Below are 22,051 nucleotides of genomic sequence, written 5' to 3' on the forward strand. Positions count from 1 at the left end.
AAAATAAAAATCTATGGCAGAATTGATGTGTTTTCTCTCCCTGTTATCATTAAAAAAAAAAAAAAATTTTACGATATTGTCTATGTACCCAAAAGTGGCACCGATAAAAACTACAGATCGCCACGCAAAAAACAAGCCCTTATACGGCCGCGTCCACGGAAAAATAAAAAAGTTATGGCTTTTGAAAAATGGAGATGGAAAAATACCCCCCAAAAAAATCGCTTGGTCCTCAATGCCAAAATAGGCCATGTCATTAAGGGGTTAATAGTATCCCAATAAAGATTTACGACAGATAATCATGCCATGCAAAATAGTTAATAAATAACATTTTTTTGCATAGCCGTATTCAGTCTCGTAACTTTATTTTTCCATCTACGGAGTGGTATGAGGGCTTGAATTTCGTGGTACACGTTGATGATTTCAATTGTACAATTTTGGAGTGCATAAGAGTTTTTGATAGCTTTCATTTTTTTTTTGTGAGGAAGGATGATTAAAATTAGTTTTTTTTATGGCATCTGTCATACAGAATAAATACCACGATTTTATGGTACTGATATTTACGAACGCTTTGATAATAAATTTGTGGAGTTTTTATTTTCATTTTTCCAATAATAAAATAGCGTTTTATTGGAAAAATTGTGATTTTTGGACTTATTTTTTCAGTGAAAAGGTTTACATGATAGTGGCATCTGCAAGGTTAAATAGCCGGGATGGGAGCAAAGCTCCATGCAGTAGCTGCAGCGAGAAAGCGACTGCAAGTTTCAGCCACAATTTCCCTCCGATTACTGTTCAGCTTCTGAGCCCCTCAATAATGAGAGCTGTACATAAAATTAGTGGAACTGTGGCTGTAAATTTACTTCTCCACAGTCCAGCTGTGTTCCCAGTCATGGTTGTTGCGATTGCTAATGTCGCAGGAACTCAGGTGACCGCTGCAGCATCATATTACTTAACCCCTGACATCATGATGCTCAGGATGTGAGCATCGATGGTATGAGAACAAGCAGTGATGCTGAAGCCTCTTATTGGCTGCAGCAGTCACCTGATCTCCTGTGACATCAGCGATTACAACCACTGGGACCACAAGGGGGTTGTAGCACAGGATCCCTGCAGACGCAGAGGGGTAAGTATATTTCAGTTTATTATTTTAACTCCTTCAGTCCTATAGAAGCGGGTCTGTCTGGTAACTGGACAAATCCGTTAAGTTCTTCATTTTCACACATTCAAGACATCCATCAAAACTAGAAAAAGTTAAAATTGAAGGAGTTGCATATGGCAAAACAACAATCAGACTTCGGCACTTTTTCCTTTCACTAATGTTCATAAAGCACATTATTCTCTAATATTAGATCTATATACACAATTTCTTCAGATCTCCGAGGGACTTTTCACTTATGTTGGCATTTACTGCCTTACATTGCTTAAGCTGGAAAACCCCTTTAAGGGGTTATTCAAGTTTTTAAAATTGATGGCATAGCCATCCTGAAAGTCTGACTTTCAGGACCCTCGTTGATCAGCTGATTGAGTGAATGGAACAATTATGCTGTACTCCAAACAGCCGCAACTAAGAGTATGGCATTCTGAGTAACAGGTGCTCTTCTTAGATTTGGCACTTGGCACTGTCAATGTGTCAAGTGGGCTGTCAATCAAACAGTCAATCAAATCTGACCTTATCCACTGTCAGCAACTTGTGAGTCCGTCCAGTCGGTCAATTGAGAGTGCCAAGAACTAGATCTAAGAAGGGCCCATTCAGCCAAAAATGGGGCAAGTATAAAGAAAAAGAAAGCAGGGAGAGCCACAGCTTAAGAGCCAAGCTCATTCTATTCCGGACAGGTACTCTTTACTAACTGTTCACATGAAATTTTGAAAATTAAAAATTTTATTTAAATGGGGTTTTCCAGGGAGAATATTATTGATGACCTATCCTTAGGATAAGTTATCAATAGTTGATCGGCTGAGTTCTGTTGCTCAGGACCCTGACCCATCAGCTGAGCGGGCGCATGCTGTCAGTGGTGCAAATACACAGAGGTTGGAGCTGAAACAGCAGAAGTCTCCACGCCGATCTCTGCGTAGTAGTCGGCGCTTGTAACTGCAGACATGGCTCTCATTGAAATAAATGCAAGCTGTGTCTGCAGTTACCACTGCAGTTACCATCTGCAGTGCCACTGCACAGATGTCAGAGCAGAGACTTACGCTGCTTCAACTCCGACCTCTATGTTTTTGCAGCGCTGACAGCATATGTCCACTCAGCTGAACGGTCAGGGTCCCGAGCGGTGGACCCCAGACCATCAACTATTGATTACCTGTCCTGAGGTTAGGTCATCAGTACTATTTTTCCTGTAAAACCCTTTTAAAATTGAATTATTGAAGCTAGTTAGGATCAGCACCATCTTACCTATACAAAGGAATCTGTATGACAGTCATAAATGGCACGGGACCTCTCCTACACACAGATTCTAGTTCGTTCCTTTCAAAGATTTTCTCATGGAATTTCTTTCCACTTCTCCTCCTCTTATCTTTCTCGTCTTTTATTATCCTGTCCTGATCATGAACTTCTTCAAAATAGCTTTTGATGTGTTCTCTCTCTTTAGTGCCAGGGGGCCGATGAGCTTCACAATATGCCGTCTTTCGGACAGTGTAAATGGTGCCATTTAGTCCGGTCTCACGTAGTGGTTCCACCTTCATAAACAGACCAGCTCTCTGTGCACACGTGACATGAAATGCTGCATAACAGTTTACCTTGTGACACTGAATGGATGCACCGTGTCCTTTTTGTTTACAGAGGTAACAGGTCAGCTTCCACCGAGCAGGTGGAATATTATCCACACCTTCAATAGGTTCCAGAAACACTGTATTGGCAAAGCATACTTCTGGGACCCAGATCGCACATACTACATGGGCCCATCTTCCATCAGTAGTCTGTTTAAATGCTCCACCTTGGTTAGGGCAAAGCACACAACTAACGGGATTTGACGGTGACTGAAGACAGCAACGGCATAGCCACTGTCCCTCTGGGATATACGGGACACCATAGCACTCTTGGTGAACTGCAAGGTTGCACATATCACAAAATAATATAGCATTACTGTTATGGCACTCATCATCCAGACACACACAACAAAATGCATTTTCATCAACAGGTGAATGCATCACACCAACACAGCGGCTTTGTTGGTAAGACTCCTTCTCCAACTTGTCTAACAGAAGCTCAAAAGTGTCAGCAGGTATGGTAGACATGCCGTCATTCTGACGTTTCTCATTGATTATCTCCAACCAGGATAGATCAGTCTCATCAAGATCATACTCAACGTCTTTATCTATCTCCTCTACAGGGCGCTCAATATAGCGATAAAGTTTGTCAGGCAAAACCGGAGTTTCCAGTGTGTTTTCTAAAGAAACTGTCTCCACTACACGGAATACAGGGTGTGGGAGTTGTTCCACATTAGCATTTACTGCATGCTTGGGGCAAAGCTCGCGCTTTTTACCTTTAGTGGAAGTTTTCCGAGACTTGGTAGAAAGAGTTAACTCTGCATTTTCCTTATTGCTATTGCATTCAGTAATATCTTGAGCTGTAAGTTCATCCTCTGAAACAATCCGTAGAGGTTCAAATATACTGATTCTGTGAAGACGCCCCTCAATTTCAACATCTACCATTCTTTGTGCCTGAGCATAGGTCAGAGTCTCTCGTGTGGGGGAGCATGAAAAACAACAAGGAGAGGAAGATTGTGGTCCATTGACATCTTGAGGTGCTTTACGTCGAGGTTTTCTCATGTCTGTAAATGACAGTTCCTGTAAGAGAATGATATATTCAACAAAAAGAATTATAGAAAACAAGCAAAACAGACTAGAAGAAAACTAATTATAGTAAAATCTAAAAACGAAAGGCTGATAAATACCATATAATTTAGTATAATACAAAATAGCTAATATTACATATTGCCATGTATAGACAAAGCACAAATCATTCCCACGCTGCATGGCTCATGCTGTGGCAGCGATAGTGCACTGTGAATGACAGCGTAACGCACGCATACTGCCACATGCAGTCTGACTTTTTTTTTTTCATTTCTTTGCTGTCTCTTAGCAGCCTTGTGTTTGTATCGTCACTGCTACACAATATATTGCATATGGACAGTGTTGCATATGCTACCCTAAGGGTGCCTTCACACTGGTGAGAAAACCATACAATTTTTGCACAATGCGAGTGTGAGTAAAAACGCAGAATTATGAAACCAACAATTCTCAATGGTTTTCGTCACATCTGCGATGTGCAATTTTTTAGCTCACGTTTCCTTAACGCACTGCAAAGCGCGAACTTGCAATTTTCGTGCAATGTGTTTTTAATCTCTTAAGCCCACAGCCGACCCCCGCCCCCCCTCGTTTTCGCTATTTCTCTCCCCCCCCCCCCAAAAAAAACCCCTAAACTCCCTTATTTATCCATCGACGTAGCTGAATGAGAGCATTTTTTTTGCGGTACGACTTGTATTTTTCAAAAGTACCATTTAATGGACCATATAGTGTACTGAAAAACTTTTAAAAAAATAAGTGGAGCAAAATGAAAAAAAATAACACAAAAACAGAAAGAAAAAAAAATCAAGACATTCAGACGTCTTTTGGTGTGTCTTGTTTCTATGGCGCACAAACTGCAACAACAATGATATAACTATTCTATGGGTCAGTACTAGAGATGAGCGAGTATACTCACTAAGGCACATTACTTGAGCGAATAGTGCCTTAGCCGAGTATCTCCCCGCTCGCCTCTAAAGATTCGGGGGCCGGCGAGGGAGAGCAGGGATGAATGGAGGGGAGATCTCTCTCTCCCTCTCTCCCCCCTGCAACTCACCTGTCACCGGCGCCGGCCCCCGAATCTATAGAGACGGGCGGGGAGATACTCGGCTAAGGCACTACTCGCTCGAGTAATGTGCCTTAGCGAGTATACTCGCTCATCTCTAGTCAGTACGATTACTAAGATACCAAACTTGTATCATTTTGAGGGGGGGGCACGGGGGGTTTGCAGTACTACTTTCATCTTTTTTCAAAGACATTTAATTTTTTTTTATTATTTTCTATCACTAAATCTGCGGGTAATACCTTTTTTTATTTTTCCATCAACATAGTTGTAAGAAGGCTTATTGTTTGCGAGACATCCTATAGTTTACTTTGGTAGTATTTTGGAATACATATAACTTTTTGATCGCTTTGTTATTGCATTTTTACTGGTAAACTGGGTTTTTTTGTTTGTCTTTTTGGGGACGACGTTCACCATGTTGGGTAAATGCATTACTTTGATAGATCCGACTTTTACTGACATGGCGATACCAAATATGTATTTTTGTTTTAGGATTTAGATTCCTTTATTATAGATATAGTAAAAGGGGTGCGATTTTAACTTTTTTTACTTTTGTTTACAATTACTAAAACTTTATTGATTCTCTTTTTACTTTCTTTTTTAGTCCTCCTATGGGACCACAACATGCGATGTTGTCATCGCTCCTGCAATAAGATGTAATGGCATAGCATTATATCATACTAAAATCTGACAGGCAGTCTATCATACCACCCCACAGGGATGGCTTGATAGGCAGTCTGCTAAGACAGCCCTGGGGCCTTTCAGAAGTCCCCCAGCTGCCATGACACACTCATGGCTTCATGCGATCTTATCACCCTAAGGCCTCATGTCGACGGCTAAAATAAAATTAAGAATCCGCAGCGCTTTTCCCACAGTGGATCCGCGCCCCATAGGGATGCATTGGACACCCGCAGGTAGTTAAATACCTGCGGATGTCATTTTCCCCTTGATGCACGGATTGCGTCTGCGGGAAAACACCCGCAGCATGCTCCATTTTAGTGCGGGTCTCTCGCGGGGACGCCTCCCACAGGCTTCTATTGAAGCCTATGGAAGCCGTCCAGATCCACAGCACATCCGCACCTGAATTTCTGCTCTCCGGCGCGGGAGCGCCGGAGAGCAGGAGTTAAAAAAAAAATGGAGTACCCCACGCATGCAAGATGCGCAGTGTCCGGACAGGTAAGTAAAATCTTCTTTTTAGCCTCATGTCCGCGGGAAAGGAGGGATCCGCTGCGGGATTCTGCATGGAGAATCCGCAGCGGGCCCGATTTTCCCCATGGACATGAGGCCTAAGGCTGCAGAATCTTCCCTATGGGAACAATTTGTCTTCACCCTAATTATTTCCCCTACTAGAATATTTTTACCACACTAAACTGACAGCAGCAATCCGCCATGAATATTGAAATTACTGAAAATCAGAGCTGGCGATTACAGAAAGCTATTTTTACACATAAGCAAAATAGAATTATGAAGTACACAGCAAACATCTATCCTAGACATGATACAACATTGCATTACTGATGTTCAATGACTTTCAGGCTGGTTTTTTTTCTCTGATTGGTTTGGATTTGTCATGTGATGGGAGGTGATTTCATTATAAGATTCGGGAATATACATGGTGGACGGGTCATGTAGTCAGAAACACGTTTGCAGGTTCATTGCTACGGATTTGACGCCATGTATGCGATTTTAAAATACGCCTTAATAAAACTGAGATTTTATTGCAGATCTTCGATGCTGAGTGTGTGACATATCCTGTTTGTTAGGAAAAGTATGAAGTACAGAAGGAGAATTCCATCCCAACTCCCATCAAGTGTTATGATCTGGTATGTAGGACAGCAAAAAGTGTTTAAAGGAGATGTCCCGCGCCGAAACGGGTTTTTTTTTTTTTCAACCCCCCCCCCCGTTCGGCGCGAGACAACCCCGATGCAGGGGTTAAAAAAACCACCCGCACAGCGCTTACCTGAATCCCGGCGGTCCGGCGTCTTCATACTCACCTGCTGAAGATGGCCGCCGGGATCCTCTGTCTTCGTGGACCGCAGCTCTTCTGTGCGGTCCACTGCCGATTCCAGCCTCCTGATTGGCTGGAATCGGCACGTGACGGGGCGGAGCTACACGGAGCTACACGGAGCCCCATAGAAGACTGCTGAAGACCCGGACTGCGCAAGCGCGGCTAATTTGGCCATCGGAGGCCAAAAATTAGTCGGCACCATGGAGACGAGGACGCTAGCAACGGAGCAGGTAAGTAAAAAACTTTTTATAACTTCTGTATGGCTCATAATTAATGCACAATGTATATTACAAAGTGCATTATTATGGCCATACAGAAGTGTATAGACCCACTTGCTGCCTCGGGACATCTCCTTTAATGGGACTATGAATGCCAAAAACACAGAAATGAAAAACTTGAGCCCAAACTGAAGCCTTCTGCACGTAATATGTTCTGATATAACGAGGCAGGGTTATTGTGGTTTCAATATAATCGCTCCACTGCTGAGATGGCCTGGAAGCGGCCCTTGTCTTACCCACCAACCATCTGTACAACTTATTAGTCACATTCAAGCAAGGAATAAAACAATTAGGGCTCATTCCCATGCCAGGATGCATAAAACGCTATGTGTATTACACAATGTTTTACCACCATATAAGCTGGCTATTCTGCAATACGCATGACAGCATATTTTACACCTGCTGTAACTGCCACACTCCCGCCGTCACTGCGACTGTTTCTTTTGCTTAATTCCCGATTCTTCCGCTTAGTTGCGATGCATATTAAACACCACACATAGGCAATGTATTGGGCATGTACAGCGTTTAGTGCGCACGTAATACGCAGTAGAATAGAACATGCTGCGTTCTTTTTCATGTAAATATTATATGCAATGTATGTGCGCAAATGTGAACGGATCAATGAAAATCAATGTAATTTCTTTGACTCCACTTACTGCATTCATCATAGAATGGTAGAGTTGGAAAGGACCTCCAGGGTCATCTGGTGCAAAGCGCAAGCTTCACTAAAGGCCCATTTAGACGGGACGAGTGTTGGGCAAACGATGCCCGACACTCGTTTCCGCATGTCCTCGCTCCCGTGCTAGTATCGCTGGCTCGCTCACAGAGCAGCCAGCGGGGAGGTGAGGCAGCTGGAGATTTTTCTCCTCGTGCTCCCCCGACCCTCTCCATTGACATAATATAGTGGCCGTTCAATACTGAACAGCCGCTATTTACACTGACCGACGAGTGATCAGCTCCTTGTTTATGCTGCATAGACGATGGACGATCAGATGATGGGTCATTATTCAGTGTAAATAGCGGCCGTTCAGTATTGAACGGCTGATCTGTTATGTCAATGGAGAGTGGCAGGAGAGCGGGAGGAGGGAAATCTCCTCCAGCTTCCTCGCTGTAAGCCAGCGATACTAGCAGCATGAGAGATAGTACGTGTGGGTAAGAGTGTCGGACATGGTTTGCCCAACATTCATCCCGTCTAAATGGGGCTTAAGTCATCCCAGACAGATATTTGTCCAGCCTTTGTTTCAACACTTCCATTGAAGGAGAACTCACCGTCTCCTGTGGTAACCTGTTCTACTCATTGATCACCCTTACTGTCAGAAAGTTTTTTCTACCGTATTTCCCCCAAAATAAGACACTGTCTTTTTTTTTTTTTGCTACCCCCCCAAAAAAAATAAGACACTGTCTTATTTTTTTTTTGCCGCCCCCCCCCCAAAAAAATAAGACACTGTCTTATTTTTTTTTTGCCGCCCCCCCCAAAAAAAAAAAATAAGACACTGTCTTATTTTTTTTTTGCCGCCCTCCCCCCCCCCAAAAAAAAATAAGACACTGTCTTATTTTTTTTTTGCCGCCCTCCCCCCCCCCTTCCCAAAAAAAAGGGCACAATGTCTTATTTTCGGGGGAGGCCTTTTACTTACCTGGTAAGCGGCGTCCCGATTTCTCCAGATGGCGCAACGTCCTCCTGGTCTTACAGATGCCTTCTACTGGCGATGGGGCTTTGAATACCCCACCTCCAGCAAAGCGAGCGCTGTGATTGGCTCATCGAGCGCTGGCGTTTAATGAGCCAATCACAGCCATTCAGTGATGTCATTCACTGAATGGCTGTAAATTGGCTCATCGGGTGCCGGCTGTGAACGATGCCGGCGCTCGACGAGCCGCATTATCGCCGTGGGGAACGCAATGAAAACCCGCCCGTGGACAGGCAGCCTTCCTTAGAACGTGTCACCCTTTGTTTTCAATGGGACAGTAAAACACACCGTGCAGCGCGAGTGCGATGCAAAGTTTCCCATTAGAAACAAAGGTGAGAGACTTGCTGATCCTCCGATGCGGCTAACAGCTGGAGGAGCACTACAGAAACGACGGAAAGCGGTTTTAACTGAAAAACATGTTGCATTGCTGTGAAAATGTAGGTTTGCGATATTGGGCGGAATTTCTCGCACTGGCAACACGCTCACCGATGCATGGGAAGCCCTGGCAAAACGCTCGCCCGCGTGTGGGAAGCCATACTGATGGCCCCCCAGCTTGTAAAAATAATGAAGAGACCCTACTGAAAGCTCCTCTCTGAGGGGCTCCGGGCCCCTCGCCAACATAGTATGCCATCCCTGCAGCCAGTGTCCATCATGGATTCCTTTATTTTTGCTACTTTACATTCCACATTTAATTATATTTCCAGTGGATTTGTGGTATTAATAATAAAACTGGTTTTATAAACTGGCAAACACCTAAAATGCATTTGTTTTCAAAATGGTTCCCTGTTTTGGAGATATATATATATATAGCCGCCAGCCACCACTTCTCATATTCAGGAGACACAGCAATACGCGGGGACAAGCGCTTCCTCACGGGCCAGGGAGGTGGGGACAACGAAGGGCAGGCAGCAGCAAGCCGGGGAGGATGACAACATGAGGGCCGCAGACACTTCGCCTCACACACGCAATGGATGATAAGAACTCATTTACGTGTCCGATCACATGATCAGTTCCCGCACCAAGAAGACGTCTGATCCGAGCACGGAGGCAGCAGGTACGGGCAGCCGAGGCGGAAGAGCTGCAGGCCTGCGAAAATAAGGGGAAGACAGAGGGGGTGGTAGGCGACCTCATCCGTCACATGCTTCCGCTTCCGGGACGCATATTAACATTAATTGCTTCAGTTAACATATTTGTACTTTACGCTTAGGTTAAGCAGCGCTGCTGATTAGAGCCACCTGATTGGCTCTTCGGCACCATGTGACTACACAGCGTGCACGCGGATTGCCTTCAGCAACCGTGCACCATGAGAGCTGTGCCCGCGCCTCACGTGACCTGTGACGTCACCGACACTTGAATCTGCCCGCGGATTCCGATCTACAGAGGAAGCTGATGGTTGGAGCCTTTTATACAACTTACAACGTGGGAGAGGAAGATTTGTGCGCTACGTGTGGTGAGTACCCACCTGAGATTTGTGCGCTGTTACGTGTGGAGACGTGGTCACCTGAGATTTGTGCGCTGAGCGCTGTTACGTGTGGAGACGCGGTTACCTGAGATTTGTGCGCTGTGCGCTACGTGTGGAGACGCGGTCACCTGAGATTTGTGCGCTGTGTGCTACGCTGTGGAGACGCGGTTACCTGAGATTTGTGCGCTGCTACGTGTGGAGACGCGGTTACCTGAGATTTGTGCGTTACGTGTGGAGACGCGGCCACCTGAGATTTGTGCGCTGTGCGCTACGCTTTGGAGACGCGGTCACCTGAGATTTGTGCGCTGTGCGCTGCTACGTGTGGAGACGCGGTTACCTGAGATTTGTGCGCTACGTGTGGAGACGTGGTCACCTCAGATTTGTGCGCTGTGCGCTGCTACGTGTGGAGACGCGGTTACCTGAGATTTGTGCGCTGTGCGCTACGCTGTGGAGACGCGGTTACCTGAGATTTGTGCGCTGCTACGTGTGGAGACGCGGTTACCTGAGATTTGTGCGCTGTGCGCTACGCTGTGGAGACGCGGTCACCTGAGATTTGTGTGCTGTGCGCTGCTACGTGTGGAGACGCCGTCACCTGAGATTTGTGCCTTGTGCGCTGCTACGTGTGGAGACGCCGTCACCTGAGATTTGTGCGCTACGCTGTGCGCTACGTGTGGAGACGCGGTTACCTGAGATTTGTGCGCTACGTGTGGAGACGCGGTCACCTGAGATTTGTGCGCTGTGCGCTATGCTGTGCGCTACGTGTGGAGACGCGGTCACCTGAGATTTGTGCGCTGCTACGTGTGGAGACGCGGTTACCTGAGATTTGTGCGCTACGTGTGGAGACGCGGTCACCTGAGATTTGTGCGCTACGCTGTGGAGACGCGGTTACCTGAGATTTGTGCGCTACGCTGTGGAGACGCGGTTACCTGAGATTTGTGCGCTGCTACGTGTGGAGACGCGGTTACCTGAGATTTGTGCGCTCTGCGCTACGCTGTGGAGACGCGGTCACCTGAGATTTGTGCGCTGTGCGCTGCTACGTGTGGAGACGCCGTCACCTGAGATTTGTGCCTTGTGCGCTGCTACGTGTGGAGACGCCGTCACCTGAGATTTGTGCGCTACGCTGTGCGCTACGTGTGGAGACGCGGTTACCTGAGATTTGTGCGCTACGTGTGGAGACGCGGTCACCTGAGATTTGTGCGCTGTGCGCTATGCTGTGCGCTACGTGTGGAGACGCGGTCACCTGAGATTTGTGCGCTGTGCGCTGCTACGTGTGGAGACGCGGTTACCTGAGATTTGTGTGCTCTGCGCTACGCTGTGCGCTACGTCTGGAGACGGGGTCACCTGAGATTTGTGCGCTCTGCGCTACGCTGTGGAGACGCGGTTACCTGAGATTTGTGCGCTGCTACGTGTGGAGACGCTGTCACCTGAGATTTGTGTGCTCTGCGCTACGCTGTGCGCTACGTCTGGAGACGGGGTCACCTGAGATTTGTGCGCTCTGCGCTACGCTGTGGAGACGCGGTTACCTGAGTTTTGTGCGCTGCTACGTGTGGAGACGCGGTTACCTGAGATTTGTGCGCTTTGCGCTACGTGTGGAGACGCGGTTACCTGAGATTTGTGCGCTGTGCGCTACGTGTGGAGACGCGGTCACCTGAGATTTGTGCGCTGTGCGCTGCTACGTGTGGAGACGCGGTTACCTGAGATTTGTGCGCTGAGCGCTACGCTGTGGAGACGCGGTCACCTGAGATTTGTGCGCTACGCTGTGGAGATGCGGTCACCTGAGATTTGTGCGCTGCTACGTGTGGAGACGCGGTTACCTGAGATTTGTGCGCTCTGCGCTACGCTGTGCGCTACGTGTGGAGACGGGGTCACCTGAGATTTGTGCGATACGCTGTGGAGACGCGGTTACCTGAGATTTGTGCGCTGTGTGCTGCTACGTGTGGAGACGCGGTTACCTGAGATTTGTGCGCTACGCTGTGCGCTACGTGTGGAGACGCGGTTACCTGAGATTTGTGCGCTGTGCGCTACGCTGTGGAGACGCGGTTACCTGAGATTTGTGCGCTGTGCGCTGCTACGTGTGGAGACGCGGTTACCTGAGATTTGTGCGCTGTGCGCTACGTGTGGAGACGTGGTCACCTCAGATTTGTGCGCTGTGCGCTGCTACGTGTGGAGACGCGGTTACCTGAGATTTGTGCGCTACGTGTGGAGACGCGGTCACCTGAGATTTGTGCGCTACGCTGTGGAGACGCGGTTACCTGAGATTTGTGCGCTGCTACATGTGGAGACGCGGTTACCTGAGATTTGTGCGCTGTGCGCTACGCTGTGGAAACGCGGTCACCTGAGATTTGTGCGCTGTGCGCTGCTACGTGTGGAGACGCCGTCACCTGAGATTTGTGCCTTGTGCGCTGCTACGTGTGGAGACGCCGTCATCTGAGATTTGTGCGCTACGCTGTGCGCTACGTGTGGAGACGCGGTTACCTGAGATTTGTGCGCTACGTGTGGAGACGCGGTCACCTGAGATTTGTGCGCTGTGCGCTATGCTGTGCGCTACGTGTGGAGACGCGGTCACCTGAGATTTGTGCGCTGTGCGCTGCTACGTGTGGAGACGCGGTTACCTGAGATTTGTGCGCTCTGCGCTACGCTGTGCGCTACGTCTGGAGACGGGGTCACCTGAGATTTGTGCGCTCTGCGCTACGCTGTGGAGACGCGGTTACCTGAGATTTGTGCGCTGCTACGTGTGGAGACGCGGTTACCTGAGATTTGTGCGCTGTGCGCTGCTACGTGTGGAGACGCGGTTACCTGAGATTTGTGCGCTGTGTGCTACGCTGTGGAGACGCGGTCACCTGAGATTTGTGTGCTGTGCGCTACGCTGTGGAGACGCGGTCACCTGAGATTTGTGCGCTGCTACGTGTGGAGACGCGGTTACCTGAGATTTGTGCGCTCTGCGCTACGCTGTGCGCTACGTGTGGAGACGGGGTCACCTGAGATTTGTGCGATACGCTGTGGAGACGCGGTTACCTGAGATTTGTGCGCTACGCTGTGTGCTACGTGTGGAGACGCGGTTACCTGAGATTTGTGCGCTGTGCGCTGCTACGTGTGGAGACGCGGTTACCTGAGATTTGTGCGCTGTGCGCTACGTGTGGAGACGTGGTCACCTCAGATTTGTGCGCTGTGCGCTGCTACGTGTGGAGACGCGGTTACCTGAGATTTGTGCGCTACGTGTGGAGACGCGGTCACCTGAGATTTGTGCGCTACGCTGTGGAGACGCGGTTACCTGAGATTTGTGCGCTGCTACGTGTGGAGACGCGGTTACCTGAGATTTGTGCGCTACGCTGTGCGCTACGTGTGGAGACGCGGTTAACTGAGATTTGTGCGCTACGTGTGGAGACGCGGTCACCTGAGATTTGTGCACTATGCTGTGCGCTACGTGTGGAGACGCGGACACCTGAGATTTGTGCGCTATGCGCTGCTACGTGTGGAGACGCGGTTACCTGAGATTTGTGCGCTCTGCGCTACGCTGTGCGCTACGTCTGGAGACGGGGTCTCCTGAGATTTGTGCGCTCTGCGCTACGCTGTGGAGACGCGGTTACCTGAGATTTGTGCGCTGCTACGTGTGGAGACGCGGTTACCTGAGATTTGTGCGCTGTGCTCTACGTGTGGAGACGCGGTTACCTGAGATTTGTGCGCTACGTGTGGAGACGCGGTCACCTGAGATTTGTGCGCTGCTACGTGTGGAGACGCGGTTACCTGAGATTTGTGCGCTGTGCGCTACGCTGTGGAGACGCGGTCACCTGAGATTTGTGCGCTGTGCGCTACGCTGTGGAGACGCGGTCACCTGAGATTTGTGCGCTGCTACATGTGGAGACGCGGTTACCTGAGATTTGTGCGCTCTGCGCTACGCTGTGCGCTACGTGTGGAGACGGGGTCACCTGAGATTTGTGCGATACGCTGTGGAGACGCGGTTACCTGAGATTTGTGCGCTGTGTGCTGCTACGTGTGGAGACGGGGTCACCTGAGATTTGTGCGATACGCTGTGGAGACGCGGACACCTGAGATTTGTGCGCTGTGCGCTGCTACGTGTGGAGACGCGGTTACCTGAGATTTGTGCGCTCTGCGCTACGCTGTGCGCTACGTCTGGAGACGGGGTCTCCTGAGATTTGTGCGCTCTGCGCTACGCTGTGGAGACGCGGTTACCTGAGATTTGTGCGCTGCTACGTGTGGAGACACGGTTACCTGAGATTTGTGCGCTGTGCTCTACGTGTGGAGACGCGGTTACCTGAGATTTGTGCGCTACGTGTGGAGACGCGGTCACCTGAGATTTGTGCGCTGTGCGCTGCTACGTGTGGAGACGCGGTTACCTGAGATTTGTGCGCTGTGCGCTACGCTGTGGAGACGCGGTCACCTGAGATTTGTGCGCTGTGCGCTACGCTGTGGAGACGCGGTCACCTGAGATTTGTGCGCTGCTACATGTGGAGACGCGGTTACCTGAGATTTGTGCGCTCTGCGCTACGCTGTGCGCTACGTGTGGAGACGGGGTCACCTGAGATTTGTGCGATACGCTGTGGAGACGCGGTTACCTGAGATTTGTGCGCTGTGTGCTGCTACGTGTGGAGACGCGGTTACCTGAGATTTGTGCGCTGTGCGCTACGCTGTGTGCTACGTGTGGAGACGCGGTTACCTGAGATTTGTGCGCTACGCTGTGGAGACGCGGTTACCTGAGATTTGTGCGCTGCTACATGTGGAGACGCGGTTACCTGAGATTTGTGCGCTACGCTGTGCGCTACGTGTGGAGACGCGGTTACCTGAGATTTGTGCGCTGTGCGCTACGTGTGGAGACGGGGTCACCTGAGATTTGTGTGCTACGCTGTGGAGACGCGGTCACCTGAGATTTGTGCGCTGCTACGTGTGGAGACGCGGTCACCTGAGATTTGTGCGCTCTGCGCTACGCTGTGCGCTACGTGTGGAGACGGGGTCACCTGAGATTTGTGCGCTACGCTGTGGAGACGCAGTTACCTGAGATTTGTGCGCTGTGCGCTGGTACGTGTGGAGACGCGGTTACCTGAGATTTGTGCGCTGTGCGCTACTCTGTGTGCTACGTGTGGAGACGCGGTTACCTGAGATTTGTGCGCTGTGCGCTACGCTGTGCGCTACGTGTGGAGACGGGGTCACCTGAGATTTGTGCGATGTGCGCTACGTGTGGAGACGGGGTCACCTGAGATTTGTGCGCTGTGCGCCGCTACGTGTGGAGACGCGGTTACCTGAGATTTGTGCGCTCTGCGCTGCTACGTGTGGAGACGCGGCCACCTGAGATTTGTGCGCTGTGCGCTACATGTGGAGACGCGGTCACCTGAGATTTGTGCGCTACGTGTGGAGACGCAGTTACCTGAGATTTGTGCGCTACACTGTGCGCTACGTGTGGAGACGCGGTTACCTGAGATTTGTGCGCTCTGCGCTGCTACGTGTGGAGACGCGGTTACCTGAGATTTGTGCGCTGTGCGCTACGTGTGGAGACGCGGTTACCTGAGATTTGTGCGCTGTGCGCTACGTGTGGAGACGCGGTTACCTGAGATTTGTGCGCTGTGCGCTGCTACGTGTGGAGATGCGGTTCCCTGAGATTTGTGCGCTACGTGTGGAGACGTGGCCACCCGAGATTCGTGTGGTGAGTACGTCACTTGAGATTTGCGCGACGCCACCTGACTTTTTTTTGCAGATTTGTGCGCTACGTGTGGAGACGCTGCCACCTGAGATTTCTGCGCCTTTTGTCAAACTTACGTGTGGAGAGGATCCTGACGTTTGGACGCGTTTTGAGAAGAATTTCGCTTCGCTCGGACACAAGCTGACATAACTCGTCGAGGTAAGCTGCTGCATCTGCCAAAATTTTCATTGCGTGCATCTGCTCGTACGTGCTTATTTTGCGCATATTTGCAGGTTTTCGCTTGCATCTGCTCATATGTGCATATTTGGCGCATATTTGCAGATTTTCACTTGCATATGTTCATATATGTATATATATTTGTGTACGTACGTGTATGTGTGTACGTACATGTATGTACATGTATGTACGTATATGTATGTATGTACGTACATGTATGTATGTATTTATGTATGTACGTACATGTATGTATGTATGTACGTACTTGTATGTATGTATGTATGTACGTGTATATATATGTCTGTGTGTATGTACGTGTGTGTGTATTTGTCACTGAAAGTGCCTGAAACTAAAATATAACCTTTATTAATATTAATGATAAAAAACCATTACTGCTAAGGCAGGATGGTTCCTACCCAAACGGACACAAAATGACAGACAACCATACAAAACAACCACAAAATTAATTGCCTATGGGGTTAGCGCAATTTGCTTAAGTAATTAGAATGACTCAAATACAGAATTTTAATATATTATTTAAATTGATAATGATAAGAGGGGCTACCAGATAAGGTGGTAACCGTAGCGGGCCGTTATCAGGTATACAAGGGACCAGAAAGTGGTAGCGCCTACTGAGATAACTCCATGTTGTTATGCATTAATAAGAACATGCCTATTGATGGAAAGACACTGTTCCAAAACAACTAGAGAGCGTCACTCATAAAGCCCTAAGTGGTGGATAATGACAATTAGATCATCCACACTAGACAAATATTATACTAGTACACTCGCTTATAGGAGCACTGTACTGAGTCCGTAACCTTATTTGTTACTAGACTTATTCACTTCCCCATAGGGTCATCGATCTGACAAGACCCAGTTCTTAAATTAGGTCAAAGTCTATATCATCGGAAACAGGCTAGAAGGCTGGACTTGTAATGACAATTAAGTCAGGAGAAGTCCAAGCTACTTATAATATATGTCAATTCGCAAAATTGCGAATTTGATGAACATATAAATAGTTAGCTGAAATCCAATGTGGACCAGGGCGAACAAGATCGTCCGTAATCGTCTAATCGTCAACGCGTTTCCGCAGCGCAAGACAGATTATTTGGCGCGCTGCTTCATCAGGACGAAAATAAGACTGAATGATGCACAAAAATTGTGCGATGCCAATCAACTGCACACAATTCTTGTTGCAATGGGTTCGAATAGCAAACAGCAGTTGCACAAAAATTGCGCGTAAGAACAGGTTTTTTAATGCGCCGATGTAAGAAGGCTGGTAGATTAATTGCACATTATGTAAAAGCAAATAGAATGGTTTTTAGTGTAGTGTAATTAATAACACTGCTTTACACTAAACAGACGACTGTGGAGGCTGATTTACACAAACAGATTGATTTGCGATTATAATGCAATCAATCTTGTTGCCTTACACTAGACAGTCGACTGTAAAGGCAACCCGATTGGTTTGCAAATAGTGCAATTGACCATGCTGTTTTATAATGAACAGACAGCTGACATAGCAATCCTTATGTTAGATAGGTCCATTAATTGAACACTATTCAACAAACACAGGTGCTAGTGATTAAACAGTCTGAACGCCTGATACTTGGCGTTTATTGTCCCAGACTGACAAAAGAGCCAGGGAGGTCAATTAGAAATTGTGATGATAAATTTTCTAACCTGGCTAAAGTACAATACGGTCCTAGATGGTGACCGCTATCTAAACTACACTACCAGCCCCTGTGAGGCATTACTTCAAACTGCATATTTGCAGGTTTTCGCTTGCATCTGCTCATATGTGCATATTTGGCGCATATTTGCAGGTTTTCACTTGCATATGTTCATATATGTATATATATTTGTGTACGTACGTGTATGTGTGTACGTACATGTATGTACATGTATGTACGTGTATGTATGTACGTATATGTATGTATGTACGTGTATGTATGTACGTATATGTATGTGTGTACGTATATGTATGTACGTACATGTATGTATGTATGTACGTACTTGTATGTATGTACGTGTATATATATGCCTGTGTGTATGTACGTGTGTGTGTATGTATGTACGTGTGTGTATGTATGTACGTGTGTGTATGTATGTACGTGTGTGTATGTATGTACGTGTATGTATGTATGTATGTACGTGTGTGTATGTATGTACGTACGTGTATGTACGTACATGTATGTGTATGTACGTGCGTGTGTGTACGTACGTGCGTGTGTGTACGTACGTACGCACATGTATGTATGTACGTGTATGTATGTACGTGTACATGTATGTACGTACGTGTGTGTGTGTACGTGTGTGTGTGTGTATATATATATATATATATATATATATATATATATTATGATATGATTCTTCTGACCAGGTTGGGGGAGTAGTGGTCAATGTGAGTGGGTGGAGCGGATCTAGGGATCAGTAATACTGGTGTGATGTGACTGTTAACCTGCTGATTTTTCGTCATTTCCTGCAGATCTGACGTCCTTGAGAATGGGAAGGCTGTCCGACAGTGAAGAGACCCTCGACGTTCAGCAATCTTGAAACCCTTAGTTTTATGGACTGCTTTTTGCCTGTGACTCACCTTTTTTTTTTTTTTATAAGTTTTTTCATTTAAAGAATTATGATGGAGGATCCTGAAAAACTGCGCAATATTTTACACCGATTGAGTAAACAGAAAAGATACCCAAACACAGCGGCCTTTGGTTTATGAGGGAATTGGACACTTGGTGTAAAATCCACATTTTTAATAAATAATAAAACGTGATTTGAATTTGTTTTTTTGTTTTACCTTATTTATGTTTTCAGACTCCTGATTACCCACGCTGTAAAGCCGGCTGCACACGGCTGTGACGAGCTCCGCCATGGAATTCCGGGGCGGAGCCCATCAAGGCGGCCCCAAGAGACCCCAATACTTACCTCTGGTTCCGGAGTCCCGCATGACGCCTCAGCGCGCATGGGCAATAGAGCGTGTGACGCACCGCAGCGGCATGTGACGCGGCTGGTGGTAGGCGTAGAGGCGGTTTCACGCTATTTTCCGCTGTGCTACAGCAGAAGATAGCGTGAATGGACGGCTTCCACAGACTGCAATGGAAGCCGTCCGTGCGTATACCCGCGGCAAATAGAGCATGCCGTGGGTGAGGACGGGTGATTTTACGGTGCGGAATTCCGCTGTGAAATTCCGCACCGTAAGCATTGAGCTATTAGGTTGAATAGATCCGTCTGTGGGAAGGAGCCTTAAGGCCTCATGTCCACTAGCAAAATGGAATTGCAGTTTCCGCAGCGGATTTGCCCCTAGGGAATCATTGGCCATCCGCGGTCCATTAAACTGATTTTTGCACCCGCAGATGGAATTTTAATAGAATTGCGTTTTTCACGCGTGGGAGAAAAAAACGCGGCATGCTCGATTTAACCGCGGATCGGCCACATTGCTATCACATTGATAGCAATGTGTGCGGATATCTGCATGCAAAAATTATACAATTGAAAGCTGATTCTACGCGGATTGTATTTTTCTAGTGGACATGAGGCCTAAGGCCGCCTGCAGACGGCCGAGTCGCATCCAGCTGCTCGCAATGGGACCCAACCTCAGCGCCTGCAGAGAGCAGTGCGGAACTCGCCCGCTCCCACAGCTCTGACTCATGTGCCAGCAGACGGCACATGCGCAGAGCCGGCAGCCAGCGAGTGACGTTTATGTCCGGGGCTCTGCGAACCCCGCACAGAATTACAGCATGGCGCGGTTTGTTTTCTGCGCGTGATTTCGCGTAGACAAACCACGGCCTTCTGCATAGGATTGCGTATTGAAATGCAATCCTATGCAGGCGTGTACAGCCGGAAATGTATGGTGCTGTGTCTGGCATAGACTGAAGTGGCAGCGGTGCGCACTCGTCATCAGCTGATTGGCAGAGATTCCGAGCGGCAGATCACCACTTGACTGCGCATAGATCATCAGTACTGGAGTCCCAGGGAACACTTTTAACCCCTTGCCACCGCAGCACGTGAATGTATGTATATGTTAGGAAGCAGCTTTCTGGAATGGACTTGCATTTGCATCCTACAGATCTGAGCCCACACCATCTACTGCTGAAGACTGTTGCTAATGACAGTTGGCCTCCCGCAGCCACAGAGGGGATGGGTGAGACAACAGATTCCCGCTGTTAACCCTTTCTAGTCCAATGTCGGACCTGCCCCGACATCATAATTTCCCTCCACAGCTCCAATGTCGGGGCAGGCCCCACACTGCAGTGCAGAAGTGGATCTGCACCTGATAGTCAGACACATCGGGTGCAGATGCACTCCTGCACTGGTCCTCATTAGCGCTATGTAATGCATAGATTCCGGCCGGCGATCATGCGACCGCCAGGTGTCACCTGACTCCAGCAGTCACATGATCGCCGAGTCGGGAGGCAGAAGGAGAATACGGAAGACGCCGGACAGGTAAGCAGGTCCCTCCCTGCACCCTCCTGAACTCTGTCAGATAAGGAGGGTGCAGGGAAAATGTATTTTTTCTCACCCATTCTCCCCAGCACCAATTTATTTGGAGTTCGGGAGAATGGGTGAGAAAAAATAAATTGATTGGAAAGGGTCAATGTTTTGCATGCAACGATTGCTCTTATTTCATTAGGTTTTTGTATGTAATCAGATATACTTCAGTCTAAGCCGACCTGAGTATAAGCCAGGGTACCAACTTTTACCCCAAAAACCTGGGGTCAATTATTGACTTGAGTATAAGCCAAGGGGTAATATTAGGTACCTTGGCTAACACTTGGATTGGCTATACTAGAGTATGCATTGTGGCTGCTGCTACAGGCCAAGTGGGCAGTATACCCCTAGGTAAACTAATTAAGGGGTGTATTGTTAAAATTTTGTGGCTGCTCAAGAGCTCTACAACTGTGCTATGGGGCTTTAAAGGCCTTCAAGCAAAATGTCTGTTACATCTGCTGCTGGTATATGTTGCTCAAAGCTTCAGTTTACTAGCAGCACAGCCCTGAGAGGGTTAATTGATTGAGCTGCCTGGGTGTGGTTACTTCCTGCAAGCCAATCTCCTGGCTCTGTGCATACATATAAACCCAGCTCTTGGCAGTCTGTGTTTCAGACTGAGCAGTTATAAATCCTTGTCTTGAGGTATCTGTCTTTTTCCCACGCAGAACTTGTAAGTAGTTATATGTCTCTCAGCTTCCCCAAGACGGTTTGGACACCTGTAGTCCTCGGCTCCGTTATATGCATTTCCTTTACAGCTGTGGCCTCCGTACGTCTTGTCTGCTCTGTGTGTCAGTTAGTGTAACTTGACACAGTCTCCTATCTCACCTTGTGTAGCTGTCTATTCCCCTTGGTATGAGGACACATTGACTTAATGTGAGTTTCACCTGTGTGCATGTGAGGTAGGGGTATTGTCTGTGTGGTTTTCACTATATTTGATAGTTGGCGGTGTGCCCCATGCTATGTCCTGCTCCACTTGCAGTTGGCAGTGTGCCCCCTGCTCTGTCCTGTCCCAGATGCAAGCTTTCTGTGTGATCTGTGTCTTGCAGTTGCATGCCAGTTTGTACGTTTACGTTCTGTCAGTTTAGTGTTACCTCATCTCCTGTGTGAATGTTGTCCAGGTCTCCTGGACTCATGGTTAGTGTAGGGAATAGCGGTATAACCAGGAGCTTAGAAGTTCGCCCGCTAGCGTCACGTTTTGTCTAAAATGTCAAGTAATACCTGTTCTTTATAATCAGCCTATCTGTTAGTAGTGGTTGCATTTTTGGCTTCTGTATGCAGTGTTTTCTATCTCTGTGTATTCTGTTCCCTCTCTATTATATGCCATGCGTGTGTCCTGTTCTGTGGCTCCTAGGATCAGCTATGGCCCAGTTCCGAAGACCGCTGGGCCGCCCTCTTATTTGGGCGAT

At 47.9% G+C, this 22,051-nt stretch overlaps 1 protein-coding gene and 1 long non-coding RNA gene across 9 annotated transcripts in view; one reads left to right on the forward strand and one right to left on the reverse strand.

Moving 5' to 3' along the window:
* The window catches only part of LOC136590921 (bromodomain and PHD finger-containing protein 3-like), a 192,211-nt gene extending 182,246 nt beyond the window's left edge, over positions 1-9,965 (reverse strand). For 7 of the 8 annotated variants that reach the window (XM_066588437.1, XM_066588436.1, XM_066588432.1 and 4 more), the window contains exons 1-2: positions 9,808-9,965; positions 2,393-3,786 (exon numbers count right to left, since the gene is read on the reverse strand). In XM_066588437.1, the coding sequence (XP_066444534.1) occupies positions 2,393-3,786; positions 9,808-9,948 (1,535 nt within the window). In that variant the 5' untranslated portion in view covers positions 9,949-9,965. The remainder of the gene's footprint in view (positions 1-2,392; positions 3,787-9,807) is intronic. The other variant, XM_066588433.1, reaches the window with a different exon arrangement.
* Positions 9,966-10,053: 88 nt separating this feature from the next.
* On the forward strand, positions 10,054-18,923 carry LOC136590922 (uncharacterized). The gene is made up of 3 exons (XR_010787792.1): positions 10,054-10,267; positions 15,987-16,130; positions 18,640-18,923. It is a non-coding gene; the product is annotated as an uncharacterized lncRNA (long non-coding RNA).
* Positions 18,924-22,051: the final 3,128 nt, after the last annotated feature.

This window comes from Eleutherodactylus coqui, unplaced genomic scaffold (genome assembly GCF_035609145.1).
Source record: "Eleutherodactylus coqui strain aEleCoq1 unplaced genomic scaffold, aEleCoq1.hap1 HAP1_SCAFFOLD_89, whole genome shotgun sequence".
NCBI lineage: Eukaryota > Metazoa > Chordata > Amphibia > Anura > Eleutherodactylidae > Eleutherodactylus > Eleutherodactylus coqui.